This window comes from Muscardinus avellanarius (assembly GCF_963383645.1).
Source record: "Muscardinus avellanarius genome assembly, chromosome: 4".
In the NCBI taxonomy this organism is placed as follows: Eukaryota; Metazoa; Chordata; class Mammalia; order Rodentia; family Gliridae; genus Muscardinus; species Muscardinus avellanarius.
Window position 1 is genome coordinate 119,446,591 of NC_137789.1, and position 22,803 is coordinate 119,469,393.

At 56.0% G+C, this 22,803-nt stretch overlaps 1 protein-coding gene across 1 annotated transcript in view; it reads left to right on the forward strand.

Moving 5' to 3' along the window:
* Positions 1 to 22,803, forward strand: part of CDH23 (cadherin related 23) — a gene marked incomplete at both ends in the record, with an annotated part of 290,863 nt that overhangs the window by 231,163 nt on the left and 36,897 nt on the right. Inside the window, 6 exons of the mRNA XM_080694821.1 lie at positions 3,563 to 3,627; positions 5,626 to 5,863; positions 7,291 to 7,396; positions 14,974 to 15,101; positions 19,595 to 19,667; positions 21,404 to 21,520. Coding sequence (XP_080550947.1) covers positions 3,563 to 3,627; positions 5,626 to 5,863; positions 7,291 to 7,396; positions 14,974 to 15,101; positions 19,595 to 19,667; positions 21,404 to 21,520 — 727 coding nt within the window. The remainder of the gene's footprint in view (positions 1 to 3,562; positions 3,628 to 5,625; positions 5,864 to 7,290; positions 7,397 to 14,973; positions 15,102 to 19,594; positions 19,668 to 21,403; positions 21,521 to 22,803) is intronic.

Here is a 22,803-nt window from a genome sequence, read left to right on the forward strand (position 1 = left end):
GATGCTAGTAAAGCAAGGGTTACTTTGGTTTCTAAAATATACATGTGTTTGCTCCCTGCAACTCAGAAAAGCTCCCAACAACAATCTTAAAGAAGGCAAGTGGTGCCAAGTGGGGTCTCTGTTCTTTAGGATAACCGTTAACTTAGTGACTTTGCTTTTCTTACTCTCTTACTTCCTACGGTATGTTCTGGCCCTGCCAACTTTGTAAGATTGATCTGCCTCACCTCCCCAGACCCAGCCACAGCTATCACAGTCTAATAACATCATGTAGTGTAGCCGGGGGTGGAAGTGCACGTCTGTAATCACATTACTTAGGAGGCTAAAATAGGGAGATCGAAGGTTTGAGGCCAACCTCAGCAATTTAGCGAGTCTGTCAGCAACCTAGTTTCAAAATTTAGTAAAAATAAATAAATAAATAAATAAAAAGGCTAGGGGTATAGACTGAACCTTCGGGTTCAATCCCTAGTACAAATAAAATAAAAAACACCAGCCAGGCAGGGTGGCGCACACTTATAATCCCAGCATTCAGGAGTCTGAGACAGGAGGATCGCGATTCGCGGACAACCTCAGCTACTTACTGAGACCCTTTGCAACTCAGTGAGTCCCTGGTTCAAAAATACAGAATAAAAAATAGGGCTGGGGGTGTATCTCGGAGGTCGAATGCCCCTGGGTTGCATCCCCGGTACCGCAAAAAATAGAAATAAAAAACACCAGGTGTGACAACTGGCTTGTCAGGAGACTTAGAGCTGGGAAGGGCTCTGAGATTTTTCCCTGGCCCTTCTCCTTAGGTCCCTAGAAGGGGATGATTAAGGTAGATTTACCATGGGAAGCTTTGATCTCCTTTTCTCTGGAATAATAACCAGGCTCCCTCCTGAGAACAAGTCCCCCTCTTGGTTTATTTTTATTTTTATTTTTATTTTATTTTTTGCGGGTCTGGGGATGGAACCCAGGGGCATTTGACCTCCGAGATACACCCTCTGCCCTATTTTTTATTCTTTATTTTGAAACCGGGTCTCACTGAGTTGCAGAGGGCCTCACTAAGTAGCTGAAGCTGTCCACGAACCGCAATTCTCCAGGTCTCAGCTGGGATTACAAGCGTGCGCCACCACGCCCGGCTCCTCCTCTTGGTTTAAAGGTGGCAACTCATAGAGCCCGGGGTGTGGTGAGTGGCACAGGGGTCGAGCCCAGCTCTACTCCTCTGCTGGCTAGGAAGCCTTGGGCATGCTGTATCTCAGTCTCCCCTTTGTAAGTTGGAGGTGGTGTTCATAACAGCACCTGCTTCAGAGCATTGTTAGGAGGATGCAAAGAGTAATATGGATAAGGTGTTTGATTAATGGCAACTGTAGTCACAAGGGGTCTTGGGAAGGGTGGGGGCCCTCAGGAAGCAACCCTGGAGCAGAGAGTGGGTGACCTTGCCAGGCACCTTCCTTCTCATTCAACATGGTCCCTGAGATCCTTATGAGGAGCTCTGAGCTTGGCCAGGAGAGAGATCTGTCTGCAGTCTACAGGGACAAAAGCTGTGGGGACATCGAGTGGAACCCAGGCACAAGAGACCATCCTATAATGCAGGCAACCTAGAGCCCCAGAAAAGGCATCTTTATGAATAGCGAACAGTGACATTTTCTGGATAATTGGTTTCTGTTTTTGTTTTGGTACTAGAGATGGAACCCAAGGGCCTTCTACCTCTGGGCTACACCCCAGACCTTTTTTTTTTTTTTTTTTAATTTGGAAACTGGGTCTTGCTAAGTTGCTAAGAGTCTTACTAAGTTGCTGAGGCTGGCTTCAAACCTGCAATCCTCCTGTCTCAGCCTCTCAAGCACTGGAATTACAATCATGTGCCACCCCACCCAGTTGATAATCAAGATCTTAACACTCGGGTATAAGCATTGTTTTTTAATTTCAATCATTTGGAATATAAATATATTATTCTCCTGAGCCGAACACGAGGCATGAATTAGCTTTTTTATGAAAAGTCAAGTTTATTATAAAGAACATAGAATTTAATAGATTTTATGGAATCTGGGATCTGTAAAAAGAACCTCAGAAAACATTTAGTAGAAAGGTATTAAAACGTGTTTGTAGCTACAGAGCCTTTATTCATGTATACAGTCTTGCAGAGTATAAAACAGATGGAAGTGGTCCTCAAGGTCAGCATGAAGCCTTTCCTTCCCAGCATCCAGTGGCTGGCAGCAGTTTTCCTGGCTCCAGGGCAGGGGGCCTGGGAAGGGAGCAGAGGTCACATCTAGAACAGTGCCTTACACTGAGTACGTGGTCAATGTATAATAATTGAATGAATGAATGAATGGTGTCCTTTAGCCTGCACAGTAGATTGTAGCCATACCAGGGATGAAACAGAAGCCATCAGCCCCAGAAACCAGAGACAGCTTCCTGCTAGGGCTGCCATCATCCTGGGGAAGAGGTCTCATGGGGGGCCTGAAGGAAGGAGCGCCAGGCAAGGACTTGGGACACCAGCCTAGCGCTCTCTGCTTCTGCACTGTTCCCCAACTACAGGCGGGCCTCCTGGGTCTGGCCCTCAGTTTGTGATCTCTGAGATGGGTGAACTGTCCATTTTCCTCCTCACATGGAGAATAAAATGAGGTCACAGTAAGCATGGGCGTTCTTTGGGAAACCACGAAAGGTCTGATAGGATCCAGGCTGCCAGCGGTCACCACCGTCACACTGTCCTCAGCATTCCCTGGCCTCCCTCCCTCCAGACTCTTTTGGCTACAAGTGACAATCAACCTGGCCTGGCCAGGGTGAAGGGTAAAGACAGGTTCGCAGACCAAGCTGCAGGTGAGAAGTGACATCAGGCTCAGGACTCTAAAACCACCAGAGGCGGTCCTTCTCGCTCCTCCGCAAACATCCAGCAGCTCCCAAGTTCAAGCATCCAGTCACCCCAGCTTCACTCCCTGGAGGGAAGTATTCATCCCTAGAAATGTCAGAAGGGTCGGGAGGGTTCTGATGGCCCTGGCTGTGGTCAAGGCTGGTCTCTGTGGCCAGGGGCAGGAGGCAAATTGAAGTCAGACCACGTGTTCCAGCAGGGAGAGGAGAAGAGAAGATGGGTGGAAATGGGTGGCATTCTGTGTCTTGAAGGGAAATGATCCGGGCAGGTCTTACAGTGGATTATTCCTAGGGTTGAAGGGTGGGCCTGGAGTCCCCAGGGGCCTCCCCTACTGGGCAGCATGGCTGACTTGGAGGCTTTGATGATAGTTGGGGAGATTCACAGTAGGGCCACTGGCTGGCTGGACCCACATTTGCCTTTGTCATTGACACTTTGCAGGTTGTGACCCAGACACAGGTCCATCCAGGGTCCTGCAAAAGCCCTGAGCATCTACAAGAATCTGTGTGGGACACGAGAGTAGGAACGGGAGTCATAGTCAAAGATTTCTGGTTCTCTGGAAATGTGCTCTCCAGCACAAAGTGTAACAGCTACCTTATTGAAGAACATGACTCTAGGAGATTCAGCTGGGCCACAGGGACATGGATTCCAGGATCCTTTCCTGGTATGGTCAGGAGCCCCTGCTGGGTCTGACAATAATGACTTCTTGTTCTCTCCCCGTAGGCAACTGACAATGATGTTGGAACCTTTGGGGAAGTCAATTACTTCTTCAGTGATGACCCTGACAGGTGAGGCCTTGCCCCAGTTCCTCTGTCACTCATGAGATCTGGCCAGTTCCAATGCCCCGGGAGGGTGCTGGGCTGAGTTATGGGAGCAATGGACTGGAGTCAACATCCATCATACTGTTGCTGATTTGAACCTGATTTCAGTACAGGGCTTGTTGATCCCCTGAACTCTCTGGTATGGAGTTTCTCTGACCCTCAAATGATAGCCTGGAGCCAGGCATGGTGGTGCACTCCTGTAATTTCAGATACTCGGGAGACTGAGGTGAAAAAATTGCAAATTCAAGGCCAGCTTGGGCAACTTAGCAAGACCCTGTCTTAAGATAAAAATAAAAAGGTCAGGTTGTGTGGCTCAGTGGTAGAATACCCCTGCACTCCATAACCAGTACCATAAACAAAGAAGAAGAAAAGAAAAGAAAGAGGTTTTAGCTTTGTGAATGAAGATTGTGTGTTTGAGAGGCTTTGAAGCGCCAACAATTGCACACTACCACCACTGCTGCCAGCAGCGGCTGGCGTTTCGAGCTCTGACTGTGCACCAGGCAGTTCACCATGTGCTTTCCACCCATTGTCTTGTGTCAACCTCACAACTAAACACTGGAAGAATTGGCTCTCAGCACTGATATCACTTCTGCTCTACAGCTGAGGAAACTGCAGCTCAGTGAAGCTGTTACTTGTTCAAAGTCACACAGCTGGCAGGCGCCAAGGCCACTGGGACACGTGGCCTCCAGCAGCAGGAGGGGGCTCTCGATGGCAACAGCCATCGGGGGGGGGGGGTGACTTGCCTCACCATTGACCATCCTCGTCCATCATGGTGGCATGGTTCGGGCCATCTCTTTCCTTTTTCTCCAGTTAATCCTAGTCAAGAGGAAGCCCTCTCATTGTTAATGGGATCAAAAGCCAGGCTGAGTTCAGAGGGTAGGTCAGCTTTTTTTTTTTTTTTTTGGTGGTACTAGGGTTCCTGGAAACCCTTCTACCTCCGGGCTACACTCCCAGACCTATTTTATATTTTTATTTGGAAACAGGGTCTCTTAAGCCAGCGAGGCTGGCTTCTAACTTGTGTGATCCTCCTGTCTCCACCTCCCAAGCACAGGGATTACAAGCGTGCACCACCACGCCTGGCAGTAGGTCAGCTTTTGAAAACGAAACACCCAATGAAGTTGGAAGCCCAGCAGAGGGAGGAGGACAGTGGTGATCACACCAGTTACTGGCCAACTCTCTGTGTGCACTATCAAGAAAAGACAATGATACCAGGAGGTGCACTGCCGGTGTCCTCTGCAACGCCATAAAGGCCTTCACACAGGAAGCTGCTGAAAGCACAGGGCATCCCAGCCCTTGGGGGACCTGGGTTCCTGTGGCTTCATCTAGATGGTCTTGGATTTCTCATCTTTTTCTATCTTCTGAGCCTGGGGTTTCCATCCCTGAGCTGGGACCTTCCAGAATAGGTGACTGCCAGCTGTGGACCAGGACGGAACACATAAATGCCAACTGACAGCTCAGATGAGTCTTCTGAGGGGATGTTTAGAGGAGGCAGTTAGAGGCACTGTCCTCCTGGGCCTTTCCACCCCCAGAAGGCATCTCCCAGCTTCTCCCAAGGAGGCTTGGTCCCTCATGCAAGCAACAAGTGGTGCTTCCTGAGAGGGAACCAACCACCCTCCCCCATGCGGAACACATGGCTGCCTTCTTAGAGCGTTTTGGTGCAGTTCCCCAACATCCAAATGTCTCCAGTAGGCAGGAACCCTGCTCACGGCAAGAGGGCCTTTCTGCCCAAGTGTCCTCATCTGAGTCACCCTCCTGTCCTCAGCCCTGACTGCTCTGCCTCGTCCCACCCCAGCCCCTTCAGAAATAGCCTGCGTGGAGGACACGTAAACAGGAAGGCAGGTTCGCACCTCCTTGGTCTCTGCCTTTTGATCACTGTAGGCCAAGACAGGCCGGTAAACGCAGGTGCTTATCTACTGCCTGCTTTGAACCAGTGTCTTCTCTGTCCTTCCTTCCTCCCTGACTCAGGTTCTCCCTGGACAAAGACACAGGACTTATCATGCTGATCGCCAAACTGGACTATGAGCTCATCCAGCGCTTCACCTTGACCGTCATCGCCCGGGATGGGGGCGGCGAGGAAACAACCGGCCGGGTCAGGATCAACGTGTTGGATGTCAATGACAATGTGCCCACCTTCCAGAAGGATGCCTACGTGGGCGCCCTGAGAGAGAATGAGCCTTCTGTCACGCAGCTAGTGCGGCTCCGGGTAATGTGCCGGGAATCCTCCGCTGTGGCCATTCATCTTTTCCTTGGCCTGTGCGTTCTTCCTGACCATCTCCCTCGGGGCTGTGGCAAGAGATGCTGACCTCCCATGCCCAGAGTTGGGGGTCATCTTCTTGGACTCGGTGGGGCCTTTTTTGAGCTTCCCTACCTGGTGACCCAGTGGACCATAGTGTTGGCCTTGGGTCACCATTTAGCAAAGGATGCCCCATCTTCCTGGTAAGAACACGGCCAGCAGTGTGCAGCAGCTCCCTGCACAAGGCCCTCCACTGGAGCCTTGTAGCTTCTGCTTAGAATAGGAAGCTACTGCAGTGAGAGGCACAGAGGCCATAGTCCAGCCCCAGTTTGCAGAAGGAGAAACAGGAGGGGAGAGGCATAAGGAAGAAGTCACAGCGAGCCAGCAGGGAAGCAGAGTCAGCACTGGGATGGAGGCTCTGTGCCACAGTTAACCCCACTGTGCTGCAGTGACCTACCCAAACCATAGCGGAGCCCAACTTGGTCCAGAGGCCAGGGAGGCATCTGTGAGTTGGATGGAGTGGGACACTGTCATGCCAGCTACCCTCTGCAGAAGCCTGGCCTCCTGTACTCCTTCTAGGTCTCCACCCTGCCCTCTCCATTTCCCAGGCTCCATCTTACTCAGCACACGGTGCTGAGGTCCAGCCCTAGCAAGAGTCGAGGTTCGTGTGTTGGTGAGAGGAGAGTCGAGGTCGTGAGAGAAGACACTGACACACGAGACCAGATGGCAGCTTCTCAAACTTTATTCTGATGGAAGCTTCTTCATCTTTTTTTCTTACTTCTTTTTTATTTTTTTTTTTCAGGATTTGTTACAATCTTTATAGTCATGCAAACAGGAACTTCAAGGACAGAAAAAGTCTTTAACAGACTTCAGGGCAGGGTGCCAGATATTTAAATAATCATAGAAAGTATGCTTTGTCTCATCACAAGGCCAGTTTGAACTTAATCTTATATATTGGCTCAAACTAAGGTCAGTTTGAACTTAATCATTGGCCTAAACTTTATCCTTGGGGAAAAAAGATCTTTGCTGACTCTCTCACATGTCGCTGCCCATCTATTTTAGTTATAATGTATATACATAAAATTCCAATTAGACATATTAATTCAATTAATTTTAAAATAATTCTTTTGAAGGGGGAAGGGCTAGTTGTTTTTTTTTTTTGCGGGGGACTCCAGCCTTTGCATGTCCCCCAGTCGAGTTTTTGTTTAAGGCCTGCACGAGATGCTGTAGCAACATGGTATCTGCAGGAAGCTGGAGAGTGTGCTCCATCTGAGGGGCAAAGGGATCCTGGCCAGGACATGACCCAGGCTGGATCACCCACAGAGGAGCTCTGAGAGGGGCCAGCCCTCCCCAGCCTCCCACAGGCTCATGGGCCTGGCCTCCCCTCTTCCTTCCAGGCAACGGATGAGGACTCCCCTCCCAACAACCAGATCACCTACAGCATCGTCAACGCCTCGGCCTTTGGCAGCTACTTCGACATCAGCCTGTACGAGGGCTACGGAGGTAAGCTAGAGCAGGGCCCGGCCTGGAAGAGGGATGGTAGGCTCTGTACTCATACTTCACTCTGAGGGAAGGGGCACCATGTCTCCCAGATACCCTGTGCTAACTCAGGGAGCTGCTAAGCCCCACTCAGCTGGAGCAGCATGAGGCTGGGGGTCACCCTTCCACAGTGGTAGTATGTCTCACATCAGCTAGATCTACTTCTGGGACTCAGGCCCATGCACAGGCCTGCAGGCAGCTAGAAGTGATGGTACCAGAATCGGTGGTGTCCCTATTTCTTACCAAGTCACCGTCATATCCGTGGGGGAGGCTTGCTAGATGAGATTCCCTATGCATTGGGCAGCCTTCAGCCACCTCGCAGCCTTCCCAGGCCATGATTTCTCTCTGCCTGGCCCAGGCAGTGTTTCTCACTGTGGCTTGACTGTAAGTCCTGGCCCAGGGCCCCGGCAGGGGGAATGACAGCAGCAACTTCTTGCTCCAATGATGGGGACCTCTTTAAGATCCAAGATCCCAAGACCTTGTTTTCCGGTTGAGGCAGCTAAGGTCCAGCAACAGAGGCGGCTTTCCTGAGGTCACCAGCAGAGCTGCTGAGCTTAGCATGCCAGTCCCCATGTGATGCGGCTTTTGCTTGCCTCTCCAGCCCGGTAGCTCAGCAGACCCCTCCTGCTTGCCAGAATTCAGCCTCTCTGAGCCTCTGGTTCTCTCTTCCCTTTGCAAATGAGGAAAGTGAGTTCCAGAGAGGTAAGAAGCCCAGGCCACACTGCTAGCTGGGAGCAGAGCTGGACTCAAGCACAGATGCCTCCAAAGCCCTATGAAGGAGCCCTCTAGTGAGCTTTAGGGGCTCATGTGCTGCCTCCCCTGCAGGAAGCATCCCCAACACTGGGAGGCTGGCTCAGGTGTTCCCAAGACAGAATGCACGGGATGTCCCCGGTCCAGTGCTCGTTCTTCCTACTACCCCACAGCTGTGTCAGAGAAATGTGATCACAGGCAATGCACACCTGACACTGGAGGACCCAGCCATGTTCCCTGTAAAACCCAAGTCCTCGAATAAGCATCAAAGTCCTAAGCCTTTTCCTTCCCCACGCTCTGCTAGAAGGATTCCCCTTAGATTTTTTTTTTAATTAATTTATTTTTTAAATTGGTGCATTGTAGTCATATATCAATCACATTGGAGTACAAGACTTGAGAGGATATACAAGCACACATCATCCAATTAGCCCTCCTCCAGCCCCCATCCCATTCCCTCCCCCTCCCTCCATCCCACACTTCTTTGGTGATTTACTTTGATACATTTGTTTATGTACCTCCTGCGTTTTAAAGAGGCTCCGTCCTCCAGTATTACATACCCTCTGATTGGTCACATTAGTTGCTTCACTATAGGGCCCTTTCTATAGCTCAACCTCTTCCTGTTGCCCTTTTCCTCCTAGTTATTGCTGATTAAGAGAAGCGTCTGATTTATATTTTCTGCGATATTTCTCTGTGCATGCTGCGTTGCAAGTACCGATCCCACTCTTGACGGTCCCAGTAGTGGCCTGGCTACTCAGTGGACTGATCCAGACCTCGCTGGCTCAAGCAGCGGCCTTGCCTCATGGGAGGCCCCAGGTCTAGTCTCGCTGGCCCCTGCACCGGTCTAACCCCTAAGCTGGCTTCGGTCCTGGCCTTGGAGGCCGCAGGAGTGGCCTTGCCTCACGGCAGGCTCCAATGCCGGCCTTGCTGGACCCAGCTTCGGCCTCACCCCTCGGCAGGCTCCAATCCCGGGCTCAGAGGCCCCAGTACCAGCCTTGCCTCATGGCAGGCTCCGGTGCCAGCCTCGCTGGCCCCAGCACCGGCCTAATCCCTCGGCAGGTTCCGTTCCCGGGTTAGGAGGCCCCAGCACTGGCCATGTCTCACGGCAGGCTCCGATGCTGGCCTCGCCTCACGGCAGGCTCCGATGCCGGCCTTTCTGGCCCCAGTACCGGTCTAGCCCTTCGGCAGGTTGTTATCCTGGCCTCGGAAGCCCCAGTACTGGCCTTGCCTCACGGCAGGCTCCGATGCCAGCCTCGCTGGCCCCAGCACTGGCCTAACCCCTCGGCAGGCTCTTATCCTGACCTCAGAGGCCCCAGTACAGGCCTTGCCTCAAGGCAGGCTCCAATCCCGGCCTCGGAGGCCTCAGCACCGGCCTTGCCTCACGGCAGGCTCCAATGCCGGCCTTGCTGGCCCCAGCATCGGCCTTGCCTCAAGGCAGGCTCCGATGCCGGCCTCGCTGGCCCCAGCACCGGCCTAACCCCTTGGCAGGCTCCGATCACGGATTTTGAGGCCCCAGTACCGGCCTTGCCTCAAGGCAGGCTCCGATGCCGGCCTCGGAGGCCCCAACACTGGTAATGCCTCATGGCAGGCTCCGATGCCGGCCTCACTGGCCCCAGCACGGGCCTAACCCCTCGGCAGGCTCCGATCCCAGCCTCAGAGGCCCCAGTACCGGCCTTGCCTCAAGGCAGGCTCCGATGCCGGCCTCGCTGGCCCCAGCACTGGCCTAACCCCTTGGCAGGCTCCGATCCCGGATTTGGAGGCCCCAGCACTGGTCATGCATCAAGGCAGGCTCCGATGCCGGCCTCGCTGGCCCCAGCACCGGCCTAACCCCTCAGCAGGCTCTTATCCTGGCCTCGGAGGCCCCAGTACCGGCCTTGCCTCACGGCAGGCTCCGATGCCGGCCTCGCTGGCCCCAGAACCGGCCTAACCCCTCGGCAGGCTCTTGTCCTGGCCTCGGAGGCCCCAGTACTGGCCTTGCCTCACGGCAGGCTCCGATGCCGGCCTCGCTGGCCCCAGCACCGGCCGAACCCCTCGGCAGGCTCCGATCCTGGCCTCGGAGGCCCCAGCACTGGTCATGCCTCAAGGCAGGCTCCGATGCCGGCCTCGCTGGCCCCAGCACCGGCCTAACCCCTCGGCAGGCTCCGATCCCGGATTTGGAGGCCCCAGCACTGGTCATGCATCAAGGCAGGCTCCGATGCCGGCCTCACTGGCCCCAGCACCGGCCTAACCCCTCGGCAGGCTCTTATCCTGGCCTCGAGGCCCTAGTACCGGCCTTGCCTCAAGGCAGGCTCCGAACCCGGACTCGCTGGCCCCAGCACCGACCTAACCCCTCGGCAGGCTCTTATCCTGGCCTCGAGGCCCCAGTACCGGCCTTGCCTCAAGGCAGGCTCTGATGCCGGCCTCGCTGGCCCCAGCACTGGCCTAACCCCTTGGCAGGCTCCAATCCCGGATTTGGAGGCCCCAGCACTGGTCATGCATCAAGGCAGGCTCCGATGCCGGCCTCGCTGGCCCCAGCACCGGCCTAACCCCTCAGCAGGCTCTTATCCTGGCCTCGGAGGCCCCAGTACCGGCCTTGCCTCACGGCAGGCTCCGATGCCGGCCTCGCTGGCCCCAGCACCGGCCTAACCCCTCGGCAGGCTCTTGTCCTGGCCCCGGAGGCCCCAGTACCGGCCTTGCCTCACGGCAGGCTCCGATGCCGGCCTCGCTGGCCCCAGCACCGGCCTAACCCCTCGGCAGGCTCCGATCCTGGCCTCGGAGGCCCCAGCTATGGTCATGCCTCAAGGCAGGCTCCGATGCCGGCCTCGCTGGCCCCAGCACCAGCCTAACCCCTCGGCAGGCTCCGATCCTGGCCTCGGAGGCCCCAGCACTGGTCATGCCTCAAGGCTGGCTCCGATGCCGGCCTTGCTGGCCCCAGCACCGGCCTAACCCCTCGGCAGGCTCTTATCCTGGCCTCGAGGCCCCAGTACCGGCCTTGCCTCAAGGCAGGCTCCGATGCCGGCCTCGCTGGCCCCAGCACTGGCCTAACCCCTTGGCAGGCTCCGATCCCGGATTTGGAGGCCCCAGCACTGGTCATGCATCAAGGCAGGCTCCGATGCCGGCCTCGCTGGCCCCAGCACCGGCCTAACCCCTCAGCAGGCTCTTATCCTGGCCTCGGAGGCCCCAGTACCGGCCTTGCCTCACGGCAGGCTCCGATGCCGGCCTCACTGGCCCCAGCACCGGCCTAACCCCTCGGCAGGATCTTGTCCTGGCCTCGGAGGCCCCAGTACCTGCCTTGCCTCACGGCAGGCTCCGATGCCTGCCTCGCTGGCCCCATCACCGGCCTAACCCCTCGGCAGGCTCCGATCCTGGCCTCGGAGGCCCCAGCACTGGTCATGCCTCAAGGCAGGCTCCGATGCCAGCCTCACTGGCCCCAGCACCGGCCTAACCCCTTGGCAGGCTCTTATCCTGGCCTCGAGGCCCTAGTACCGGCCTTGCCTCAAGGCAGGCTCCGAACCCGGACTCGCTGGCCCCAGCACCGACCTAACCCCTCGGCAGGCTCTTATCCTGGCCTCGGAGGCCCCAGTACCGGCCTTGCCTCACGGCAGGCTCCGATGCCGGCCTCGCTGGCCCCAGCGCCGGCCTAACCCCTCAGCAGGCTCTTATCCTGGCCTCGAGGCCCCAGTACTGGCCTTGCCTCAAGGCAGGCTCCGATGCCAGCCTCACTGGCCCCAGCACCGGCCTAACCCCTCGGCAGGCTCTTATCCTGGCCTCGGAGGCCCCAGTACCGGCCTTGCCTCAAGGCAGGCTCCGATGCCGGCCTCACTGGCCCCAGCACCAGCCTAACCCCTCGGCAGGCTCCGATCCCGGCCTCGGAGGCCCCAGCACTGGTCATGCCTCAAGGCAGGCTCCGATGCCGGCCTCGCTGGCCCCAGCACCGGCCTAACCCATCAGCAGGCTCTTATCCTGGCCTCGGAGGCCCCAGTACCGGCCTTGCCTCACGCAGGCTCCGATGCCAGCCTCGCTGGCCCCAGCACCGTCCTAACCCCTCGGCAGGCTCTTATCCTGGCCTCGAGGCCCCAGTACCGGCCTTGCCTCAAGGCAGGCTCCGATGCCGGCCTCACTGGCCCCAGCACCGGCCTAACCCCTTGGCAGGCTCTGATCCCGGCCTCGGAGGCCCCAGCACTGGTCATGCCTCACGGCAGGCTCCGATGCTGGCCTCGCTGGCCCCAGCACCGGCCTAACCCCTCGGCAGGCTCCGATCCTGGCCTCGGAGGCCCCAGCACTGGTCATGACTCAAGGCAGGCTCCGATGCCGGCCTCACCGGCCCCAGCACCAGCCTAACCCCTCGGCAGGCTCTTATCCTGGCCTCGAGGCCCCAGTACCGGCCTTGCCTCATGGCAGGCTCTGATGCCAGCCTCGCTGGCCCCAGCATCGGCCTAACCCCTCAGCAGGCTCCGGTCCCGTCCTCGGGGGCCCCAACACTGGCCTTGCCTCACGGCAGGCTCCGATGCCAGCCTCGCTGACCCCAGCACCGGCCTAACCCCTCAGCAAGTTCCGGACCCGACCTCGGAGGCCCTAGCACAAGCCTTGCATCATGGCAGGCTCCAATGCCGGCCTCGCTGGCCCCAGCATCGGTCTAACCCCTCTGCAGGTTCCAATCCCGGCCACGGAGGCCTCAGTAGTGGCCTTGCCTCACAGCAAGCTCCGATGTCGGCCACTGGCCCCGGCGCCCGCCTAACCCCTCAGCAGGTTCCGATCACTGTCTCTGTGGTTATTATTTCAAAGGTTCCAGTTGTAATGTATCAGATCTCTGCCTCCCCGAATATTGGCCACTGGCATTGCCACTGCCTCCACCGTTTCAAATCCTTCCCAGGTTCTTTTTCCACTCTGAATGTTGTCCAGTGTTCCTAAGCATGCGTGATGGTAACATTCAACATTTGGTGTAATTTCTCCAAAAAAATAAAGTTGGTAAGATCCGGTTTCTGCTTCTCCTGAATACAAGTCTCCACCACCATCGCGGAGAACTCTTTCAACACCGCATTTCTCCTTGGTCTCCGCTAAACTCTCTCCTTATATGTGATGTCTGAGATTCTTAACAATATAGAGAAATAGCAGTCCTCTTTCATGGCGAATTTTTCCATAAGTTCCAGTGCATTTAGATAAGTTTTGTCTGCATCTCCAGTGTCCTGGCATCCATAACGGCTTTCTTACCACCTCTCCGATATTTTTCTTTATCTTTTTCTGTTCTGGGCCCGGTTTCTCCAGGGGTCTGGCGTGCTACTCGCAGTTCGGCCCGGGGCCCAGAGTCCCGCGACCCGGGCCCCAGCTGGCGTGCCCCGCGCGCGACCCCCGCCCAGAACCCAGCATCTTACTGGGCCTGGTTTCTCCAGGGGTCTGGCGTGCTACTCGCAGTTCTGCCTGGGGCCCAGAGTCCTGCGACCCGGGCCCCATCTGGCGTGCCCAGCCCGCGACCCCTGCCCAGAATCCAGCGTCTTACTGGGCCTGGTTTCTCCAGGGGTCTGGCGTGCTATGCGCAGTTTGGCCGGAACCCAGACTCCCGCGACCCGGGCCCCAGCTGGCGTGCCCAGCCCGCGACCCCCACCCAGAACCCAGCGTCTTACTGGGCCTGGTTTCTCCAGGGGTCTGGCGTGCTACTCGCAGTTCGGCCTGGGGCCCAGAGTCCCGCGACCCGGGCCCCATCTGGCGTGCCCCGCCCGCGACCCCCGCCCAGAACCCAGCGTCTTACTGGGCCTGGTTTCTCCAGGGGTCTGGCGTGCTACTTGCAGTTCGGCCTGGGGCCCAGAGTCTCCCCTTAGATTTTATACTAGTAAAGCAATCATTTAGTGTCCCACGTCCAAATAGAAAGTTGTGATTGAATGGTGTAGTGGCTCTGCTGATGACCCATGCCCCCAATTCTAAGCTAAGACCCCCCCCCCCATTGAGAATCTGTGGCACAAGAGAGAATGACGGCAAGGGTTCAGGCTGCTGAGTGGTGGAGCTCTCTCTGAGCTCCCTGCAACCCTTGCCCTTGGCCTGGGCCTGCCGTTGGCACTAGGGTTCTTCAGCACCCCTCATCAGGGTTCTGATTGAAAGTGAGGTGTGTGGCATATGGCCTTGGGGGTCTCCAGCTAAGAGCCGGGCATCAAGTGGGCACGGAGAGCCCATGGGTGGAGGGGAAGAAGGACGGGATAAAAAGAGGATGGGGAGGAGGCGCTGAGTGAGACAGACGGGGCGGAGGAGACCGAGGAGGAGGCTGCCACCTGCATCCCACTGCCAGGCCCCTCTGGCACCCCAGTGCGGGGCAATAAATGGTGAACTCTGCCTATCTGGAGGGAGAGTGGTAACAGGGACATCTCAGGCCAGAGAATCTGAGATGTGACCCCTTCCTCCGAGCAGCTTCCAGACCAATGAGGAAAACAGAAAAGAAAGGTGCCAGAGGGATGGGTGAGACCCAGCAGACCACAAGCCTCCTAGGGAGGGGCCTCGATTCTAAATTCAGGCAAAAATGATCTGGGCTCACAGCCTGGCTCTGTTCAGCTGCGTGACCTTGGGCACATTACCTAATCTCTCTGAGCTTGATTTCATCATCTGTAAAGCAGAATTTACCTTACCTCAGTCACAGTTACCATGGATGAGAGCTCAGCAAGGTGCCAGGTGTGTATCAGGAGTCACTGAACCTAAGTGAAGACCGGGAGCACCAGAGGCAGAGGCAGGAGGGGGCACCAGCTGCACCTTCCCTGCCCAAGGATCCTTCCCTGGCCGGCTGGGCATGAAGCCCGCTCACGGGGGCTGGCGCCCTATGCCTGTCATTGCAGTGATCAGTGTGAGCCGCCCCCTGGATTATGAGCAGATACCCAACGGGCTGATATACCTGACTGTCATGGCCAAGGACGCCGGCAACCCGCCTCTCAACAGCACAGTCCCCGTCACCATCGAGGTGTTTGTAAGTACGCGAGGGCGCTGTCCTTGCTGCGAATGCGGGGGGATCTCATCCCACACCCTTGGCTGCCCCTGCTCTGCCTCCTGCTGGGGCCTCGGGACTCCCACTAGGTTGGGAGAGGAGCCCAGCCAGGCAAGGAGGAGGAAAGGGCACAGGACCCCTTCACTGACAGCTGCCTTCTGTGAAGTCCAGAGGAGTAACCAGAAGGTCACCCCCTCTATGTCCCTTTCTTCCCTTCCTCTTTCCTCTTTCTGCTCCTCTGGATATCTCAAGGGCCCTGGAGGAAACAACTCATCTGACACGAGCACACCCACTGCTTTCCCCGGCTGAAATTACCAGTTGCCCAATCCCTCTCTACTCCAGTTCGCCTGCCCGGGGCTGCTCCTCCAGTGATCCTGGGAGGCAGAGTGTGGCCAGGCCATGGGGACTGTGGGCCTCTTCCTGCTGAGACCCCTACCCACCCCTGTCCTCAGGAGAGGGCCAGCTTGTGCTTGTATTGAGGGAAGTTAGTACATTATCAGCTCCAGAGGATTAAATCAGATTGTCAGGTTAGGAGATACACTGTGATTTGACATAAGCTCAGGAAGACCTCACCCAGAGCAGGCTTCCTGCCCCCGCCAGCTCCTCCAGCAGCCTCTGGCACAGCCCCGCACCTGTCCTCCACCTGAGGCCGGGTCGCCTGGGTCAGCTCCCAGGGGTGAAGTCCCAGACTGGGCAGGAGACCCTGCTTCCTGGCTGGGTAGGGTGGAGCTGAGAGAGATGGGAAGTTGAGGTGCAGCCTAGGAGGGGCCTCTGGATGGCGCGTGGGAGCGGGACTGAGGTGTGACAGGAAGCAGGAGGCTTTGCAGAGCTAGGGACAGCACAGGGACATGCAGTCAGGGCCTTGCTTCTACAGCCCTTGCGTCTGAGACTTCAGGCTTTAGGGGGTGTTGAAAGAAGAGAAAGGAGATCGACAGGAGCCCCAGACTGGCCTGCCTCAAACCCCAGGCTCCTTCCTTAAACTGTTGCCGATGGTGATGCCAAAGAATCAAAGTATGTTCCCTGGCAATCATGGCCCATGCTGGTGTTGTTCACCACACGCCCGACCCTGACCACCTCTTCCAGACCGGGCCTTGATTTCCCAGGCATGGCCACTGCCCCCAAACCTCCCTTCATCCTGACACATATATGACCCTAGCGAAAGCCTCCCACCCCTTTCAGCCTGCCTGGGCCTCAGACTGGTACTGCATCCTTCTGGGAGGCCCTGGAGGAGACACAGGCCAGCGGAGGGGAGCATGGACAGGGGGAGCTCCTACCTAGGGCTTCAGAGGCATCTGCGCTTGCGCCCACTCTGCTCCTGCCTAGCTGTATGACTCAGGCTCCTTATCTCGCTGAATCTCAGTTTCCTTGTCTGCAAAATGGGGTGATCGTGGTACCTGCGGGCAGTTGTAGCCAGCCCTTCCTGTCTCTAATGCAGATGGGAGCTCCAGGGAGCTAGGCTTTGGGATAGTGGACAGGGAGTGGGTAAGTGTAGGGGCAGTTTAGTGAACCAAGTTGAAGTTTTCATTCCAGCCCAGAACCAGGCAGGCATAATCAGCCAAATGGAAATTGGAGTTTGTTGAGCTCACCAGCATGCCTAGTGCCTTCCATGGCTGGGTCTCTCATCCCCTTTTACATACAAAGGAGCTGAGGGCAGGGAGGGGACATAGCTGGCCCAACCAAGGTCACCTGTGCTTCCTTACTGCTAGTGAGTGGTGGAGTGAGATTGGAATCTGAACCTGGTGACTCCAGGCTGACACTTCCCACCATGCTCTTGGGCCTGGCACCTCAAATGTTGTGATGTACCTGCACATCACTAAGGCCAGTGCTTCTCAAGGACCCTGGTACCCAGGGATGCCAGGGGTCTTGTTAAAGTGCAGATTCCTATCCAGCAGAACAGAAATAGGTGGAATCAAGGTTTTGCATTTCCAGCAAGCTCACAGTGACACTGACTATTGACACTGCACAGGGGATCACACTCAAAACAACAAGGCTTTCAAAGCTCTGACCTGAAGACTTAATGGAACCCAGGGTCTTCCCTGCACCCGAAACCCTTCCTAACCTGGGGTCCCTGCTTGAGAAGCAAAGGGGCAGAGCCTCTTGTCTTCCCCCCTGGGATCCTCCAGGGGCCCAGAGTGAGCAGGAAGCCGAAGGCCAAGGACTGAGCTGACCTTTTGGCCACTGAAAATCCTGGAGTGAGCAGCAGCCTCCCTGCCTGCAGGAGCAGACTCAGAATGCACATGCAGGGCAAATGGGGAGGGGACACAGCAGTCCAGCAGAAGGGACACTTCTCACATTCCCTCAGCACCACACACGGGTCACGGGGGCATCCACTTCCCTTCCAAATCTACCGCAACTCCCAGGGCAGCAGGAGGGGCTGGCAACAAAGACAGCTGCCACCTTCCCTGTGAGTGGATATGGTCTCCTGTCTCCCAAGCAGGGCGTTTGGACAGTACAGTCATTCACGTCTAAGGACCACATTTGAAAAGGTCACCGCCTTCCGGTTGATTTTGCACGTGGGTGGTTTTTAAGTAGCTGTCACTGGACTAAGCTGCCTCCTCCCTCCACCAAAAGAATTTTCTCTCAACTGAAAAAAAAAAAAGAAAAGAAAAGAAAAGGAAAGGAAAACCCAGGAGATGGAGTAGCTGATAGCAGCTTCTCTACACGCTGGGGGTGGGGAGAGGCAGATCTATCCTGCAATCGAGCTCCAGCGGGGAGGAGCAGGTGAGGGAGGCCAGGTGATTCCTTTTCATCCACTGCTTGTTGGTTTTTAATAAAGAAGTCAAACTCGGTTTGTAGATTTCCCATTAGGGGACAATAAGCTTTTGTAGAGGAGCCGCTGAATTAGAACTAATAGCGAATGCAGCGCCAGGAGCCAGGAAATATCACCGCTAATAAGTTTCTGCCTCACGCTCTCTCACTGACATTCCTGGCACCGTCTCGTGCAGCCAAGCAGAAGCCTCAGTGTGTGCACATATGGGGCACTTGTGCCCGCTCCAGGGCCAGGGAGAGGCCCAAGTATGCCATTCGGTCTCGGACATCCAGAGAGTCCCGACACTGTCAGTTCCCTAGGGAAAGAGACAGATTGGCACGAGCCAGTGTGCAGGCCAGAGCCAGGGGACAGATTTGGGGAGAAGAGGGCCATCCCTTTCTGGGAACCCCAAACCACAGCAGGCCAGGTTTCTCTTTAATCCCAAGGGGTGGGCAGTCAGATAGCACGTCCTCATCTCTTTCCTGGTCGCTCACCCAGAAGTGGCTCCAGAAAGGAGGCTCAACACAAGACCCCCCTCTAAGGAACCCCCAGTTCCATGAGCTTCAGGGCCCTCAGAGCAGCTCCTGAGCTCTGCACCGCACCCTTGGTCAAGGAGGGAAGGCTGGGGGACAGGGGAGCTAGAGAGGCTTCCTATACCGGGGGACAGGGAGGAATTCTTGGCAAATGATTGCAAAAGCCTTTGGTGAGGATAAGAATCTCAAAGGCAGGAAGACTCCTTGGCTGAAGATGAGAGGAAAGGCTGTGGGGGAGCAGGAGGGCACTGGGGCTGCACCTGGCTCTCTGGTCCACCCCAGGTCTGCCTCCCCTCCCCTGCCTCATTCAGCCCTTAACTATGCCCCTACTCTGGTCTGAGAAAGGCTGGGCCAGAGGAAGGAGCCCTCCAGGAGCAGCAGGTGCAGGGCCCTGGACCTGGGGTGGAGGAGCTGCTTTTGTTCATGTGTGTGAGGAGGGTCTGACTGCCCCTGCCTGCAGCCGGCCCCAGGGGGGAGCTCAGGCTCTGAGAAGGACCTGACCATGGTCTCCCCTTGTTCACTTCAGTGCCTTTAGGGTAGAGCGTGCTTCTTTATCCTTTCCTTCTTAGCAGGGCTCCTAGAATCTTCTACTGTCACCTCAGCTGAGCTGGGAGGGAAGGACATCTTCAGTGTGGGACCAATAAGCTGAGGGTAGGAGTGCCACAGTGAGCTTGGAGCTCAGCAAGAAAACTTGGTGTGCCAGGCATGGAGGCACATGCCTGGAATCCCAGTTCTGGGAGGCTGGGACAGGAGGATCACAGGTTCAAGACCAGTCTCAGAAACTTAGTGAGACCTTCCCTGTTTCAAAACAAAAAATATATAAAGGTCTGAGAATATGGATCAGAGGTAAAATGCCCCTGGGTTCAACCTCCAGTACAAAAAAATAAAATTAAATAAAGGCTGGGTGAGAGCCAAGGGCACCGGGAGCTGTAGGCAAACCCGACTGCCCCTGCCATTCTCCATTTCCTGTCCTGGCCATTCCTTGCTGACCCCAAAGTCTCCGCAAGGCTGGTCCTACCTCCTTGAGCCATGCCCGGCCAGAGGGCACCTGGCCCCTGGGACACCCCACCTGGCCCTGGTTATGCATGGAAGCCAGAGCTCCACCGGGCTACCATGCCCAGCCTACTCCCTTAGTGGGCAACTTGGCCAGCTGGCACCTCCCTGCTCCTGCAACCTGGCTGCTTTCCTTCCAGGATGAGAATGACAACCCCCCCACCTTCAGCAAGCCTGCCTACTTCGTGTCCGTGGTGGAGAACATCATGGCAGGTATGGGCCCAGATAGATGGGAGGGCACGAAGGCAGACGCCCTGGGAGTACAGATCTGGCTCCTCACATGGGTTTAGGGAGGTCCATAGCCTTCTCTGTTACCCAGGGCAATCACCCTGTAGCAGATCAGGAGAACCTTTGAAGACGTCTAGTTAGCTGCCAGCCAGCAGCTATTTACAGAGCACCTACTGTGTGCAGACACACGGCTGGGCACCAGGTTTCTGCTCTACAGCAGCCAGAGTCTAGCAGGAAGAGAGAAATGACTGGAGGTTTACTGAGCCATCTGGAGTGCAGAGAGTTCTAGCCTATGGTGCTGGAGCAGTCCCGGAGCCATGATGTCCTGGTGGGTAGCCTTGAAGAGCATTCCTAGGTGGGGATCTGAGTGGGAGGCTTGCCCCTGCACCAGGCCGTGGTGGCAGAGCCTGGCCTGTAGCCCCGGGACACCAGCTCTATGGCTGGCTCAGGGGCTCTGCCTTGCCTTGGGGCAGCATGGCAGCCTCACTCACCCTTACACCTGGAGAGGGCTCCTGGCAAGGGTGTGTTCATGTGAGGAACTGATATGGTACAGGGAGAGTCAGAGACAATGACATCAGGGCCAGCTGGAGTTGGCATGGCCCTCTTGGTAGGTACCACAGGCCATCTAAGGAGAACCTCTAGGAACCTCTCTGGTGTCAGATGGTGAGCTAGTCAGACACCAGGCTGCACCCAGCCTTCCCCTCCCTGTCTCAGCCAGGCATTCCCCAGAGTTTCTGGGATGGATGGGGAGCTCCCCAGGGACTCTGCCAGGGAGGGCCTTCACCATGACACCTAACTGCCCTGCCAGTTGAGTGTGCTTGAATTGCAGGGTGTGTCAGGACTGGTGTACCTGTACCCCGGCTCGGGGCAGGATAGAGTCAAATCTGAGGTCCCTGGCCACCTAGAAGGGGCCATTACTACCTGCCCAGCCCCAAGGACCATGGCTTCTCAGCACAGAGGTGACCTCCACTGCTATGGTGTGGTACGGTGAGAGCTCACTGTGGCCAGCATGGCACTTCATGCTTTACCCCCAGGGATCCCCTAGAAACCCCACAAGGTAGACTTGCCATTAGAGCCGCTACAGAGGAAGAGGCTAAGGCTTAGAGAAGCTAAGGCCCTCTCCAGAGGCCAGCAGGACTCCAGCCTGGGGGCAGTGACCCAGGAGCCTGCACACTGAACCTCTTCCCACTTGGTCAGAGCTGGTGGCTGGGTGGCAGGTGGGGGTTGTGGCCCAAAGCCCGGGTGCCCCAGCCTCGGGCCGAGCTGATTTCCCCAACCCAGGATTCCACATGGTTGAAAATGAAGGTAAAGGCCTTAACTGGACATTAATGAGAAAATTAAAACCCTTATAAATTCCCCTGTGAGCAAGAAAAAACAGGACCAAAATTGGATGCAATAAATGTAGACTAATTTAATATGGAGCTTCATTCCTTTTTGACCCAAAGTACAAGCTGGTCAGTCTGCGTGTGTTTAATATGGAGGTAGCCAAGCAGGGGTGGGGGTGGTAATGGTGGGCTCTCTGGGGGGGGGGGGGATTGGGGAGAACAGGGAAGGCCCAATCTCCTCCAGGCCCTGGACTGATTCCCACGTGGAGCCTCATCCTGCACAGCCCACAGTGGGCCATGAGTGGTGGCTGAGCCTGCTCTCACCCCTGGGGCACCCGGGGGCTGGGCTAGGGGCCCAGGGTGAGCAGAAGCCCCACCTTCTTTGTTTCCCTTAAGGAGCCACAGTGCTGTTCCTGAACGCCACAGACCTGGACCGCTCCCGGGAATATGGCCAGGAGTCCATCATCTACTCCCTGGAGGGCTCCTCCCAGTTCCGGATCAACGCCCGCTCCGGTGAGCCTCGGGTGCTGGGGCTCTGCACCCGCCCAGGTGGCCGCTGGGCCAGGGCTCCTCCCTTTCTGTGTGGAGCAAGCCCACTTTAAGCACCTGGTTTGGGCCCTGAAATATTCAAGTGTGATTATTCGTCTTACCCAAAACAATCTCAGTGTGACTTCACCCCCTCAAGGATGTCCTTTGAAGGCAGAGTCCTATAATGTTTAAGATACGTACCACATTACCCACAGCTGGTTCATGGCCTCTTTAGGGACATGTTTACTCACACCTGAATGTCCCAACCTCAGCTGCTGACCCCATCCTGGGATCCTGGCTCCTCCTCCTACCACCTGTGCACCTGTGGGCTGCTGTGTGGATTAAATAAGTTACTACAGGGAACACACTCAGAAGAGGCCCATAGTAAGTGCTGAAAAATCCCTATCACTATTTCTTTCTTTCTTTTTTTTTTTTTTTATTCACCTAGGGCCCCCTTCCATCCCCAACTCTCTGCTCGGCCCATGCACTTCTGTCTTCTTCAGCCTAGTCTGCCTCCCTCCAGCTCTCTTGATGCTGGCGGGGGGGACATAAAGAGGCAACAAGGGGCCCTAGGGTTTTCCTCCAGGCCTTGAGGAAATCCAGGCCCCCTGTGTTTATCTGGAACACAGGCCTGCTCTGAGCCAGGTGCTGGGCCCAGAACAACCAAGACACAGGCCAGCAGGGCCCCGGTCAGCTTTGTGGGCATGCAAGACGCCCACTTCCAGTTACCCATTTCTGTATGAGTTAAGAGAACTCCATGACACTCAGGTCACCCCTGACATCCCAGTGGCTTCAGACAGTAGAAACACGCAAGCAGACAGCAGAGCCTTTTGGAGAAGGAGCTGGGTCCTGGATTCAGACAAACCTAGCCTTCGGTCTCTCCCTTTCTCCTTTCTCTGGAAGCTCAGGGAGCAGGTGGCTGGCACTGAGGTGTGTAGACTAGAGAGAGAGTGGACTCACCCTCAGAACTGTGGCGAGCCTCTCTTTCTGCCTCCTCCCTGACCTGGGGAGCGCCCACCTCAGCAAGGGCACATCTGCAGGATCTCAGTGTAACACAGCCTCATTCCTGGAGATGCTCCAGCCATTATGACCTACACACATCCTCCAGCATACCGAAATCATCTCTAGATTATTATAACACCCGATACAATGCAAATATTACGTAAAACGTTATTAGATTGTATTGTTCGGGCAATAATGACAAAAGTCAGTATGTGTTCAGTCCAGATGCAATTCGTACAATATTTTTGATCCATGGTTAGTTGACC